Source organism: Salvelinus namaycush, chromosome 9, assembly GCF_016432855.1.
Source record: "Salvelinus namaycush isolate Seneca chromosome 9, SaNama_1.0, whole genome shotgun sequence".
NCBI lineage: Eukaryota > Metazoa > Chordata > Actinopteri > Salmoniformes > Salmonidae > Salvelinus > Salvelinus namaycush.
In genome coordinates this window covers 17453238-17469285 of record NC_052315.1, presented here as the reverse complement: position 1 = coordinate 17469285, position 16048 = coordinate 17453238, and the positions used below count along the sequence as shown (strand labels likewise).

Genomic DNA, 16048 nt, shown 5'->3' with positions numbered 1-16048 from the left:
TATGGGACTGACGTCAGGGCTTTGTGATGGCCACTCCAATACCTTGACTTTGTTGTCCTTCAGCCATTTTGCCACAACTTTGGAAGTATGCTTGGGGTCATTGTCCATTTGGAAGACCCATTTGCAACCAAGCTTTAACTGATGTCTTGAGATGTTGCTTCAATATATCCACATAATTTTCCTCCTCATGATGCCATCTATTTTGTGAAGTGCACCAGTCCCTCCTGCAGCAAAGCACCCCCACAAGATGATGCTGCCACCCTCGTGCTTCACGGTTGGGATGTGGTTCTTCGGCTTGCAAGCCTCCCCCTTTTTCCTCCAAACATAACGATGGTCATTCAATCAAATCAATCAATCAAATGTATTTATAAAGCCCTTCTTACATCAGCTGATGTCATAAAGTGCTGTACAGAAACTATGGCCAAACAGTTCTATTTTTGTTTCATTAGACCAGAGGACATTTCTCCAAAAAGTAATATCTTTGTCCCCATGTGCAGTTGCAAACCGTAGTCTGGCTTTTTTATGGTGGTTTTGGAGCAGTGGCTTCTTCCTTGCTGAGCGGCCATTCAGGTTATGTCGATATAGGACTCGTTTTACTGTGGATATAGATACTTTTTTACCTGTTTCCTCCAGCATCTTCACACAGTCCTTTACTGTTGTTCTGGGATTGATTTGCACTTTTCGCACCAAAGTACGCTCATCTCTAGGAGACAGAATGCTTCCCCTTCCTGAGCGGTATTGGCGGCTGCGTGGTCCCATGGTGTTTATGCTTGCATACTATTGTTTGTACAGATGAACGTGGTACCTTCAGCCATTTGGAAATTGCTCCCAAGTATGAACCAGACTTGTGGAGGTCTGCAATTTCTTGGCTGATTTCCTTTGATTTTCCCATGATGTCAAGCAAAGAGGCACTGAGTTTGAAGGTAGGCCTTGGAATACATCCACAGGTACACCTCTAATAGCCTATCAAAAGCTTCTAAAGCTATGACATCATTTTCTGGAATTTTACAAGCGGTTTAAAGGCACAGTCAACTTAGTGTATGTAAACTTCTGAACCACTGGAATTGTGATACAGTGAATTATAAGTGAAATAATCTGTCTGTAAACAATTCTTGGAAAGATTACTTGTGTCATGCACAAAGTAGATGTCTTAACCGACCTGCCAAAACTATAGTTTGTTAACAAGAAATGTGTGGAGTGGTTGAAAAACGAGTTTTAATGACTCCAACCTAAGTGTATGTAAACTTCCAATTTCAACTGTAGGTGGTGGTAAAATTGACCAGGTAATCGGGTTAGATAATAAACAGAGTAGCAGCAGCGTATGTGAAAGGGTGTGTGTGTGTGTGTGTGTGTGTGTGTGTGTGTGTGTGTGTGTGTGTGTGTGTGTGTGTGTGTGTGTGTGTGTGTGTGTGTGTGTGTGTGTGTGTGTGTGTGTGTGTGTGTGATTAACTGTTCAGCAGTCTTATGGCTTGGGGTAGAAGCTGTTCAGGTGAGGGAAAGATGTAAATCCCTACTTAGCACCTGACTTGCATATCTTAGACCACCTATTGCAAAACATTAAATACAAATGTCATCAGTGAATGCAAAATTCACTGTGAAGTGTTTTGTTCATGGAATATTAACACAGTGTTTTCATCAGAAGAAATATCGAATAAACTCCCACTGCCTTCCATTCTGCTAGCAAACGTGCAACTTTTAGAAGATAAAATTGATGACCTACGCGGAAGATTAAACTACCAACGGGACATTCAAAACTGTAATATCTTATGCTTCACCGAGTCGTGGCTGAACGACGACATTATCAACATACAGCTGGCTGGTTATACGCTGTATCGGCAAGATAGAACAGCGGCGTCTCTTAAGACAAGTGGCGGTCGACGATGTATTTTTGTAAATAATAGCTGGTGCACGATATCGAAGGAAGTCTCAAGGTTTTGCTCGCCTGAGGTAGAGTATCTCATGATAAGCTGTAGAGCACTCTATCTACCGAGAGAGTTTTCATCTGTATTTTTTGTAGCTGTCTACATACCACCACAGACTGATGCTGGAACTCAGACAACACTCAATGAGCTGTATTCCGCTGTCATGACGTTGCCCTCTTTGGGTACAGCGAGCACCATCCCCCTCTTTCTGTCTCCTACAACCAGGCTGCTGTGGTCAGAGAGGTCGTAAATTCCTGGAGGAGATTATCTACTCATGGCCACAGTATAGAGAGAGCGTGAGTTTTCTTAGAGAGAACAAAGGAATTTCTTCCACCTCACAGAACTTGAGGTCCGAACAGCATTTATGTTCTGGAGAAGGTATAAAAGATCGGTGAAGAATCCAGCTACGAACTGGTCCGTTTGGTACAATTTTGTGAAACTCATGGGAGACAATACGGCCACATTACCATAACGCTGTTTATATAATAGCCTCAGTTATGAGGCTTACATCTAATTGTTGTATAAGATGAATGAGTGAGGATGATACTGTTTGTGAAATTGTGTACTATGATTTTGGACTGTTTAATGAATGAAACTCCAATTCCCTAAAAAGTTTCACTAAGTCATTGGCACGCCCCCAGGGGCACAGACAGGACCTGGCTTCATGAGACAGCCCTTTTCGATGTTCTGAATAAACCCCCACCTGGGTTTTCTATCAGCAGACCAGCTTACCTCGATAACGAGAGGGCCAAGGTTTGAGAGGAGACCGAGCTTACCTCAATTACGAGATGGCTAAAGGTTGCAGACCAGCTTACCACGAGAGGGCCAAGGTTTGAGTAGAAGCCATAAACCTAAGGTTTGAGTAGATGGCTGAATCTTTTAACCATACCACGTGGTTAAACTCTTAGACTATCGATACCGACAGAATAAGAACAAGTCTTTGATATTAATTACTAGTCTGCAGCTAGGAATTCGGTATCATTGAACGCGAAGACCGACAACCGCTGAAACACCTATTCTGTAACGACATGAATGAATGTCACTCTGAGCTATCCATTCTAACCACGACAGAGAGAGAGCGGACAAACTCTCCAACAGAAACAAACTTTTCAACAGAGATCCCGACGACACACTGAGCGTAAATATATATATTGATTGCAATTGTTCCCGAATGAGTGAGCGTTCATGTGCAAAGGATTAGCATTTCAATTGTTATAATTATCACTCTGTCTAACAAGCCGCCATACCGGTTTAGCCCACTAGGGCACATCCCCCTATAATTTCTTTGTAAACATATCTATTTTGTTTGTTTGGTGTGATGCATTTCTGTGAATTACTTAGTTAGTAAATAAATGATTTTAAGACAATTGATGTATGGATGACTCATAGTGAAGACTGGGTTCGTGCAGATAACCAACAATTTACGACGTTTAGAATGAGACTAACGTGAGGTAAATAATAATTCATTAATCAGAAGACTAAGTGATCAGATATTAAAATATCTGAAAGTTATATTAGGAAAATTATAACTTTATAATCTGAATATTTTCCTTGGTGCTGTCACGCCCTGACCTTAGAGGTCCTTTTTATGTCTCTATTTTGGTTTGGTCAGGGCGTGAGTTGGGGTGGGCATTCTGTGTTTTGTGTTCTATGTTTTCTATTTCTGTGTGTTTGGCTGGGTGTGGTTCTCAATCAGAGGCAGCTGTCTATCGTTGTCTCTGATTGAGAACCATACTTAGGTAGCCTTTTCCTACCTGTGTTTTGTGGGTAGTTGTTTTCTGTTTTGTGTCTGCACCAGACAGAACTGTTTCGGTTACGTTCGTTCTCTTTGTTGTTTTTGTTATTCAGTGTTCAGTTTAATGAATAAATCATGAACACTTACCACGCTGCGCTTTGGTCCACTTGTTCATGCAACGATGGCCGTTACAGAACTACCCACCACCAAAGGACCAAGCAGCGTGGTGAAAGGGACTCCTGGACAGGTGAGCAGTGCTATCTGGAGTATGAGACAACCTGAGAGGAGATAGAGAGGTGGTCGGTCGACCCAGGGAGAGTGCCGGAACCCGCCTGGGATGCTCTAGAACACTTCTTCATGCAACGATGGCCGTTACAGGTGCCCCCCGACTTCCTAGTTAATTACAGTTACATGATTAATCAGTTTAATCGCGTAATAATAATTACAGAGAATTTTTGATAAAGATACGTTTTCAGTTTTAATGATGCTTAAGACACGACACCGCCATAAGCAAACAGGAAAACACTCACATAAAGGCGACGCTCCTAGTGGCCGGGGACTTTAATGCAGGGAAACTTAAATCGGTCTTACCAAATTTCTATCAGCATGTTAAATGTACAACCAGAGGGAAAAAAAACTCTGGACCACCTTTACTTCACACATAGAGACGCATGCAAAGCTCTCCCTCGCCCTCCATTTGGAAAATCTGACCATATTTAAATGCTCCTGATTCCTGCCTACAAGCAAAAATTAAAGCAGGAAGCAGTGACTCGATCAATAAAAAAGTGATCAGATGAAGCAGATGCTAAGCTACAGGACTGTTTTGCTAGCACAGACTGGAATATGTTCCGGGATTCCTCCGATGGCATTGAGGAGTACACCACATACGTTATTGGCTTCATCAATAAGTGCATCGATGACGTCGTCCCCACAGTAACCTTACGAACATACCCCAACCAGAAGCCATGGATTACAAGCAACATCCACACTGAGCTGAAGGCTAGAGCTGCCACTTTCAAGGAGCGGGACTCTAACCCGGAAGCTTATAAGAAATACCGCTATGCCCTCCGACGAACCACCAAACAGGCAAAGCATCAATACAGGACTAAGATTGAATCGTACTACACCGGCTCTGACGCTCGTCGGATGTTGCAGGGCTTGCAAGCCATTGCAGACTACAAAAGGAAGTACAGCCGAGAGCTGCCCAGTGACACGAGCCTACCAGACAAGCTAAACTACTTCTATGCTCGCTTCGAGGCAAGTAACACTGAAACATGCATGAGAGCACCAGATGTTCCGGAAGACTGTGTGATCACGCTCTCCGCAGCCGATGTGAGTAAGACCTTTAAACAGGTCAACATTCACAATGCCGCAGGGCCAGACGGATTACCAGGACGTATACTGTGAGCATGCGCTGATCAACTGGCAAGTGTCTTCACTGACATTTTCAATCTCTCCCTGTCCGAGTCTGTAATACCAACATGTTTCAAGCAGACACCATAGTCCCTGTGCCCAAGAACACTAAGGTAACCTGCCTAAATGATTATCGACCCATAGCACTCACGCCTGTAGCCATGAAGTGCTTTGAAAGGCTGGTCATGGCTCTCTTCAATACCATTATCCCAGAAACCCTAGACCCACTCCAATTTTCATACCGCCCTGACAGATCCACAGATGATGCAATCTCTATTGCACTCCACACTGCCCTTTCCCACCTCGACAAAAGGAACACCTATGTGAGAATGCTATTCATTGACTACAATTCTGCGTTCAACACCATAGTGCCCTCAAAGCTCATCAATAAGCTAAGGACCCTGGGACTGAACACCTCCCTCTGCAACTGGATCCTGGACTTCCTGACGGGCAGCCTCCAGGTGCTAAGGGTAGGTAACAACACACCTGCCACGCTGATCCTCAACACAGGGGCCCCTCAGGGGTGTGTGCTCCATCCCCTCCTGTACTCCCTGTTCACTCATGACTGCACGGCCAGGCACAACTCCAACACCATCATTAAGTTTACCGATGACACAACAGTGGTAGGCCTGATCACCGACAACGAACAAACAGCCTATAGGAAGGAGGTCAGAGTTCTGGCCGTGTGGTTCCAGAACAACAACCTCTTGCTCAACATGATCAAGACAAAGGAGATGATTGTGGACTACAGGAAAAAGAGGACCAGGCATGACCCATTCTCATCGACGGGGCTGTAGTGGAGCAGGTTGAGAGCTTCAAGTTTCTTGGTGTCCACATCACCAACAAACTAACATGGTCCAAGCACACCAAGACCGTCGTGAAGAGGGCACGACAAAACCTATTCCCCCCCAGGAGACTGAAAAGATTTGGCATGGGTCCACAGATCCTCAAAAAGTTTTACAGCTGCACCATCGAGAGCATCCTGACTGGTTGCATCACTGCCTGGTATGGCAAATTGACTCTGTACCGGTACCCCCATGTATATAGTCTCCCTATTGTTATTTTACTGCTGCTCGTTAATTACGTGTTACTTTTATTTCTTATTCTTATTGTATTCAGCACGTGACCAATAAAAATTGATTTGATGTGATGATTTAGTCACTAAATCATGATGATCAAAATGTATCTACTGGGATTTTTAAAAGACAGACTAACTTTCTGTTTTGTCTGCTTGGACTCAGGAGACAAGTATGGTTGTGTTAATCTTTTGCAGGCACATTTTTTACCGTATAATATAGTTTTGATGAATGTATTTATGTTTTGAGAAGGCAACTACAATTATTGTTTGCAAAAGGCCACAGAGTTCTGTGTCTTGTGGACAATTTTTTTTTATTTTATCGACCACACTGTTCCAAAAAATGCTTGTACGCAATTGAGAAAAAACTGTAGATAGCAAAAGTCTAGGTGGTGGAGTGGTGCGACCGGACCGTGCGAGTCCTTCTACAGTGATGTGAGACTGATTTCAGTCTTGTGCAAGGCAGTGTGTGTGTGTGTGTGTGTGTGTGTGTGTGTGTGTGTGTGTGTGTGTGTGTGTGTGTGTGTGTGTGTGTGTGTGTGTGTGTGTGTCTTGGGTTGTGTGTTTTGCTTTGCTCATAGTGCCCTCATTCCCTTCAGAGTTCAGCGGGTTCAACAGGGTTTAGAGCACCATAAAGGGGGAGGGGGAGAGAGGAGGTCCATAGGACGCATGAAAGTCTTTCTCTCACGCCCCTCTGATCAGCCAATCAAAGGCGTCCCAGCTAACGATGTGATGGAAACACCCAAGGTGCTCCACCCCCTGGTCCCCCCTTCCTCACATACAACAATAATAAAACAGAGAAGGCTTTGTCACATTGTCCCTAGAATGGCAGCACTGTGTGTTTCATTGATGACATTCCTGAGGTGTTTTGCAAAGATGATTTGTTTCCGTAAAACACTTTACCCACAAAACCTGGGGTATTTAAACAGGTTGAGTTAGGTAAAATAAGACGCATATGAGATGTGGAAAGGTCAGATGAGATTTTGGCTTCTAGAGAAGACATTGGACACGCAGCTTTGATTGGAGATGTGATCAGATGTGACTCTGTGATCAAAACTCAGGAATGTGTGAGTTTGTGTGGGTTTGTATGTGTGTGTAATGCGGTAGTGTTTAGGAGGGTAGCGGGGCTGTTTTTATGCTTGTGTCCGTGTGTGTGTCTCTATTGCTTTCCTGATCCTGCCTCTCACCTGTCTTGCCCTCCCAGGCCAGCCCCAGCACTCCACTGTAGTCCCTGTTGGTCAGCAGGTAGGACAGACAGTAGTTTCCCCAGTCTCTCTCAGAGAACAGACTGAGCAGCTTCTCTGGGCCGAGGAAGGGCCGATTCAAGGGGTTGGTCTCGTCCTCCTCTCTCATGACCTGTAGGAGACACATTAGCAGCACCTGAGGATGCTGCATTATTTCTATAATAGCTCTTCCCAAAATCACCCATAAAGGAGCCTTTGAGTCCAAGAAGGAGAGGAAGAAAGGGAAAACATAACTAGTTTGTGAATTGCACATATCAAGTTGGTAGCTTAGCTAATCTAAAGTGGATAAGCCTTGAAACACGGAACATTGCAGCCATTGTGAATGAGTGGAGTTCTTACACTGAGTGATTTCACTTTGAAGTTGATTAGCTTGAGACCGTCAAAGTCGGCCTTGTCATAAATATCATTCACCGCTCTCACGTAGGAGGCAACCTAGGACAGGAGGACACAGAGACAAAAGAGGGAGAAGATTCTCATAAAACAGCTCACAGTGTTATATACACTGCTTCTCTTTAGAGGACATTCTACTTCGCTGCTTGAGGAGAGTCATTGCAGAACTGTGGATATGGCATTAATACAATTCATAATCTACTCCACAAAGCTATTTAATCCACTGTATTATCATCATGGGTGGGAGACTGGTGACATTGTACCCTGCATACCGTACACATGCAAACCAGTCACATGCTAACCAGTTCCTACAGAACATAGTATAGAATCCCTTTTCTTCTGCAAACAACAACGACGCACAGTGTGAACTTTCCATAAATATTTATGCTTCGGAGTGAGGAGACAGCAGCCTCGTCTCTGTCCTGTGAGAATGGTCACCAGTGACAACAAGATCCATATTTACACGCAGATGACATCAGTGCATCATTTACAATGCTTGTTTTAAAAATAAAGACATCCAGTGCCCACAACAAGCGCCATGGAAAACATAAATTGTCACGAGTGGAAAGAATCTGGCTAGGTCAGGAGAGGTAAGACAGGAGCAGATGGCGTGGCTGCCATGTGCCATTAAAGCTGGCAGGGAGATCACATTCACTTACTGAGTGACAGACCTGGGTTCAGAGTATTTGTAATTTAAATACAATGTTCTGTGTGATTGTTTATTCTAAAAAAACACAGCCAAAACAAGTACTTTTATTTGAGTATTTAAATGGTTATTTGGTTAACTAAATTGTATTTACAAGTATTTTCAAATACTTATTTCAAATACTATTTTCAAATACCTGGGTTAAATGCATGGGAGTGTATTTGAGTCAGTGTATTTTTGCATTTTCAAATACTTTCCAATTGCATTCCCAAATACATTCCAATATTCAACTACCTGTTTTTCATATAAAGGTTATCTGAATACTTAAATGTATTGAAAAGTGATTGAAGTGCCTGAAATAGTATTTGAACCCAGGTCTGCTGAGTGGACGTTCTATTTCCTCTGGACTGGAATGGTCCTGTGTGACTTCATAGCAGAGGTGGTCAGACTTGCGCAAACCTAGTTTACTCCGAAGATAAACTACGCATAGGCCTGGTAGTTTTTCATACAGTATAGTGTACAGCATCCCAGCAAGTTAGGCAAGCAGCGGGTGGACAGGCAGGCTGGTTGGCGGGAGGTCACATTGAGCCTTTGACCCAATCGGTCCACCAGTTATGCCAGAGTTCACTACAGGTCTATGGGACTGGGCCTGTGTCATGGGCATGGAGTCTCAAAGTCACACTACTCACTACTGGTGTCAAAGACTTGGCTGCAGCCATCTTGGCAGCCCCTGCTGCCATAGTAACAGTGCTGGGCATGGCCATGATGTTACTACATACCGATGGGTGTAGCTGGCACAGAAGAGATAGAAGGCATCCAAATGGCACTTAAACCTGTGTTGATATACCCTCAGCATTGGGTTAATTTAGCCATGTGGGGTAGTTAGAGCTTACGACTGGCACACCCTCTTGGCACCTATGTCACCCTGACAGCTCTCTCCTAATCCTTCCCAGTGTAATGCCACAGCAGCTGTGTGGTCAAGAAAGGAGAAGGATTGTAAATTGGCATAGAGAAGGTGGTTTTCTGCAGGCACTGACTGCATAACCACCACCAAATACGATGACTCTGGCCTTTTACGAAAGTTTAACATAAAGAGCGAATTAATTAATTCATATTGTACATACCAAATGGAATTCCAAATTGTCTCCTAATAATCTGTTTAATCCAGTCATCTGACTGAATAGCAGCATTGAACTGTTGTTGACATTTATATTTTATTCAATCTAATTAATCCTGATAACATGAAATACTATTAGGATTAGGGCTGTAGCGGTCATGACATTTTGTCAGCCAGTAACTGTCATGCAAATAACTGCTGGTCTCACGGTAATTGACTGTTAATGAACATAAACACATTTATCATCTCCAGGCTTCCACGCATAGCCTACAAACCACTAATGTGAACCTTTTGGAACACCTACATTTAAGAAATGTTGCCGTTTTAAAGCACGTTCTCTGCAGTTCTACACATTTTGCCATGGGGGCGGGGAGAGAATTTTGCAAATTTATAACACATTTCATGCAGTTCTACTCATTTTGCCATGGGGAAGAGATACTTATTCGCAGTTTTAAAGCAAGTTTTTTTCAGTTCTACACATTTTGCCATGGGGTGGAGATACCCTACATTTTTGCAATTTTATAACAAACACTTCATGCAATTCCACTCATTTTGAGAGAACAATTTACGTTTGAAAGTTAATTTCCTGCAATTCTACACATTTTGCCATAGGGTGGAGAGAAATGTTTGCAGTTTTAAAGATCATTTCCTACAATTCTACACATTTTGCCATGACTTATGCCATGTTAATGATATCTGAGTGAGAGTGAGGGCACCTGTCCTGAGTGCTCGGTCGGTATTCGGACATGATTACTACAAATTTAGATAATTGGCTAGACTAACTTTCCAATCATGGTGGGGTGGTCCAAAATAGGGGAGGGTTGTCTAAGTTTTAATTTTGCTTTGGGGAGGGCTGTGTGTTTTTTTTATTGGACACAGGGGAGGAGAGTGTGTGTTTTTCTCTGGTTTACATTAGCCCTTTTGCAGGTTTTACTGTATAATTTCTTCCATCCTTGCCAAATTTCCTCATATGCTTGCATGCGCCCTTATGCACTTTGGTACAGCCCTTATGCACTTTGCTTTTCCGTGCGCTAACTTTTACTATTCTAACTTTTTGATGTTAACTTTTACTATTCTAACTTTTTGATGTTATTGATCATAAATTATTATTGAAGAAGCTCACTTGCTATGGCTTTACATCACCTGCCATCACATGGTTGGTTAGTTATTATCCAATAGAACGCAGAGTGTTCTTCAATGGAAGCTTCTCTAACTGTCACACGCTGATCTGTTTCACCTCTCTTTGTGCTTGTCTCCACCCCTCTCCAGGTGTTGCCCATCTTCCCCATTATTATGTCTTTATACCTGTGTTCTCTGTTTGTCTGATGCCAGTTCGTTTTGTTCGTCAAGAGAGTTGGACACTTGTCGGGTGAGTCGGGCACCTGTCGGGAGTTTCTCGCTCAGTGTTCCCTCATCATCGAGCTGCAGCACTCCTCCTTCCCCTCAGACACCTCTAAGATAGCGTACCTCATCACGCTGATGTCCGGGAGGGCTCTCACCTGGACTACAGCAGTATGGGAACAACAGTCGGCCATATGCTTCAGTCTGGAGGAGTTCGTGGTGGAGGTGAAGAAAGTTTTCGATGCTCCATTGTCCAGGAGAGAGGCTGCCCGGAAGTTACTCCAGCTTCGGCAAGACTCCCGCAGTGTGGCAGACTATGCAGTGGATTTACGCACGTTGGCAGCTGAGAGTACCTGGATGCGCTGTTCGACATGTACCTGCACAGAGTATCAGAGGAAGTAAAGGACGAGCTTGCAGCCTGAGAACTACCAACTGATCTCGACTCGCTCATCGCCTTGACCTTTCGGATCGATGAGCGACTATGGGAGCGAAAGAAGGAGAGGAGGTTCAATTTCACTCACCCGCCCAAGGTTTCCACCCTTGTCACACCACCCTGGATTATTGACCTCTGCCTGCCCTGACCCCGAGACTGCCTGCCGTTCTGTACATTATGGACTCTGATCTGGATTACTGACCTCTGCCTTCCCTTTTCCTGCCCCCTGATTTAGTAATAAATCTGTCGTATTGAGGAGACAAAGGCGCAGCATGATATGTATACATTCTTCTTTTAATGAAGAAAGAACACAGAACAAACTAACAAAGTAACAAAACGAACGTGAAGCTATATAAGACGAGTGGGAAAATGGCAACCTAAATAGGATCCCCAATCAGAGACAACGATAAACAGCTGGCTCTGATTGGGAACCAATTCAGGCCACCATAGACCTACAATATGCCTAGACTTACAAACACCCCTAGACATACAAAAACCCTAGACAACACAAAACACCCATACCCACCCTCGTCACACCCTGACCTGACCAAAATAATACAGAAAACATAGATAACTAAGGTCAGGGCGTGACAGTACCCCCCCTCCCCCCAAAGGTGCGGACTCCCGACCGCAAACCTGAACTTATAGGGGAGGGTCCGGTGGGCATCTACCCTCGGTGGCAACTCTGGTTCTGGACGCCGCCCCTCATCTTTACACTGGTCCCTCCACCTTTGTAGAGCTGAACCGTGGCTCATCGCCGGAGGCTCCGGACTGTGGATCATCGCCGGAGACCCCGGGCTGGGGACCGTCGCCGGAGACCCCGGGCTGGGGACCGTCACCGGAGACCCCGGGCTGGGGACCGTCGCCGGAGAACCCGGGCTGGGGCCCGCCGTTGGAGGTTTCGGACTGTGGCCCGTCGTTGGAGGTTCCGGACTGTGGCCCGTCGTTGGAGCTTCCGGACTGTGGCCTGTCGTTGGAGGTTCCGGACTGTGAAACGTCGCCGGAAGCTCTGGACTGGGTACTGTCGCCGGAATCTCTGGACTGGGTACTGTCGCCGGAAGCTCTGGACTGGGTACTGTCGCCGGAAGTTCTGGACTGGGTACTGTCGCCGGAAGGTTGAGGGCTGAGGACACGCACCTCAGGGCGAGTGCGGGGAAGAGGCACAGGCCGTACTGGACTGTGGAGGCGCACTGGAGGCCTGGTGCGTGGTGCCAGGACTGGTTGTACCGGGCTGAGGACACGCACCTCAGGGCAAGAGCGGGGAGGAGGAACAGGACGTACTGGACTCTGGAAGCCTGGTGCGTGGTGCTGGAACTGGTGGTACCGGGCTGGGACACGCACCTCAGGGTGAGTGCGGGAAGGAGGCACAGGATTCACTGGGCCGTGGAGACGCATTGGAGATCCGGAACGTAGAGCTGGCTCAATACGTCCTGGCTGGATGCCCCTTCTAGCACGGCAAATGCGAGGAGCTGGAATAGAGCGCACCGGGCTAAGAATGCGAACTGGAGACACCGTGCCCTTCTCTGCATAACACGGTGCCTGACCAGTTACACGCTCCCCACGGTAAGCACGAGGAGTTGGCTCAGGTCTCCAACCTGACTCAGCCAATCTCCTCGTGTGCCCCCCCCAAAAAACATTGGGGCTGCCTCTCGGGCTTCCGTGCTAGCCGTATCCCCTCATATCGTCGCTGTTCCTCCTGCACTGTTTCTACCTGCCTCCATGGCAGAGTCCTGTCCCCTCGGTACTTCTCTTCATAGTATCGCCGTTCCGCCTTCGCTGCCTCTATCTCCTCCTTAGAAAGGCGATACTCCTCCGGCTGCGTCCAGGGTCCTGCTCCATCCAGTATTTCTTCCCAGGTCCAATTCTCCACAAAGCGCTGTTCCTCCTTTTCACACTGCTTGGTCCTTTTTTGGTGGGTTCTTCTGTCACGTCCGTAGTATTGAGGAGACCAAGGCGCAGCGTGATATGTATACATTCTTCTTTTAATGAAGAAAGAACACAGAACAAACTAACAAAGTAACAAAACGAATGTGAAGCTATATAAGACGAGTGCTGACAGGCAACTACACATTGACAAGAACCCACAAAACCAAAAGGGAAATGGCAACCTAAATAGGATCCCCAATCAGACACAACGATAAACAGCTGCCTCTGATTGGGAACCAATTCAGGCCACCATAGACCTACAATATGCCTAGACTTACAAACACCCTAGACATACAAAAACCCTAGACAATACAAAAACACGCATACCCACCCTCGTCACACCCTGACCTGACCAAAATAATACAGAAAACATAGATAACTAAGGTCAGGGCGTGACAATTTCCCAAAAGTCAGACTCTTCCCAGACACCAATTAATTTTCCTCAGCTTCAGAAGCATCTAAATTCACCAAATATTGTGCGTTTATATTCTTGAGACTTGCCCAGAGAGAATTGTTGATATTATACAACATTACGTTTTCTTTTTAATAAAAAAATGCATTTCACATACGTATTTACTATTTTACAGATAGAAAGAGGAAAAAAATATTTATCCACAATCTGAGTTAAGTCTGGTCCAGGAGTGTTTTAACAAAATTACATCAAAATATTTAGGATAACTTAATCCAGTGTCCCGATGTTACAGATTTTGTTTTTTCCATTTATGTTTTGAGGTTGGACTTGCGGCACGTATAGCTCGTTAGCACGTTGGACACACCATTTGGTGTCACCTCGTTAGTCAGTATGTGCTGCACCTGTGCTGGTTTCCATCTCGTTAGTGGGAAGGTGTTTCACCTGTGCTGGCCCAGGTGCTATTTAAGAGTGTCTGGCCCAGTGTTCCAGTTGTCTTGAGAGATGTGGAAGGTCAACACTATTATTTGGCTTTCCCTATTTGAATTCTAGAAAGACAATCCTTCATCTGATCTTCCCTGTTTTCATTTTTCTCCACTTTTTGGTTTGTTTCCTGTTAAGTTTGGTGGGGGGGTTTCTTTTGTTTCCTCTTCTTAGGCAAATTTAGTGGCCGCTAATGGTCAGTGGTGTGTATTCATGGATGCTAAGGGAAACCAGGCTTCCCCCAAAAAATCACCAAGAAAAAACAACAAAATAACTTTTTTCTCTCACTCTGTTTCATAATTTTACTTCAATTCGCAAGAGGCTGAATGTATCTCACAGGAGAAGGCATCCGAGCAAGCGAAACAGTGGCCCTTTGTCTCTCTACGTGTAGGCCATATATCTGATGCTGTCTGGTACAAATGAGTTTGACATTGTTGCCGCTCGTAGCATTGAATGCAAGGGAAACCAAAAAGCATTTGGGCTCCCTTGACAAAAAAAGTATACAAAATTAGCCAATCAGCTTTGAGCTAAACTGAGCGTGCTCAACTGTGAATGGTCCTGGACACCAAAAAAAGTGTCAAGGGAAGCCAGCTTGGATTTGGCGTCTCTCCTATCAAATCGCATTGAGAGCATACGAGAGCACCAGCTGTTCTGGATGACTGTGTGATAACACTCTCGGTAGCCGATGTGAGCAAGACCTTTAAACAGGTCAACATTCACAAAGCCGCGGGGCCAGATGGATTACCAGGACGTGTGCTCAAAGCATGCGCGGACCAACTGGCAAGTCTCTTCACTGACATTTTCAGCCTCTCCCTGACTGAGTCTGTAATACTTACATGTTTCAGGCATACCACCATAGTCCTTGTGCCCAAGGAAACGAAGGTCACCTGCCTAAATTATTACCGCCTCGTATCACGCAGACCGGTAGCCAGGAAGTGCTTTGAAAGGCTGGTCATTGCTCACATCAACAGCATCCTTCCAGATACCCTAGACCTACTCCAATTCGCATACCGCCCCAACAGATCCACAGATGACGCAATCTCAATCGCACTCCACACTGCCCTTTCCCACATGGACAAAAGGAACACCTATGTGAGACTCCTGTTCATTGACTACAGCTCAGGGTTCAACACCATAGTAACCACAAAGCTCATCACTGAGCTAAGGACCCAGGGACTAAATACCTCCCTCTGCAACTGGATCCTGGACTTCCTGATGGGCCGCCCCCAAGTGGTAAGGGTAGGCAACAACACACCTGCCACGGTGATCCTCAACAAAGGGCCCTTCAGGGGTGTGAACTTAGTCCCCTCCTGTACTCCCTGGTGTGGCCAAACACAATCATTAAGTTTGCTGACGACAAAACAGTGGTAGGCCTGATCACCGACAACGATGAGACAGCCTATAGGGAGGTCAGAGAACTGGCAGTATGGTCCCTCAATGTGAGCAAGACAAAGGAGCTGATCGTGGACTACAGGAAAAGGCGGGCGAACAGGCCCCCATTAACATCGACAGGGCTGTAGTGGAGCGGGTCGAGAGTTTCAAGTTCCTTGCTGTCCACATCACCAACGAACTATCATGGTCCAAACACACCAAGACAGTCGTGATGAGGGCACAACAAAACCTTTTCCCCCTCAGGAGACTGAAAAGATTTGGGATCGGTCCCCAGTTCCTAAAAAAGTTCTACAGCTCCACCGTCAAGAGCATCCTGACCGGTTGCATCACCGCCTGGTACGGCAACGCTCGGCATCTGACTGTAAGGCGCTACAGATGTACAGCCCAGTACATCACTGGGGCCAAGCTTCCTGCCATCCAGGACCTATATAATAGGCGGTGTCCGAGGAAAGCCCATAAAATTGTCAGACTCCAGTCACTCAAGTCATAGACTGTTTTCTCTGCTACCGCACGGCAAGCGGT

General features: G+C 45.5%; 1 protein-coding gene across 1 annotated transcript in view; it reads right to left on the bottom strand.

Moving 5' to 3' along the window:
- The window catches only part of si:ch1073-396h14.1 (disintegrin and metalloproteinase domain-containing protein 10), a 60614-nt gene that overhangs the window by 23270 nt on the left and 21296 nt on the right, over positions 1–16048 (bottom strand). Inside the window, exons 7-8 of the mRNA XM_039000333.1 lie at positions 7729–7821; positions 7333–7501 (exon numbers count right to left, since the gene is read on the bottom strand). Coding sequence (XP_038856261.1) covers positions 7333–7501; positions 7729–7821 — 262 coding nt within the window. The remainder of the gene's footprint in view (positions 1–7332; positions 7502–7728; positions 7822–16048) is intronic.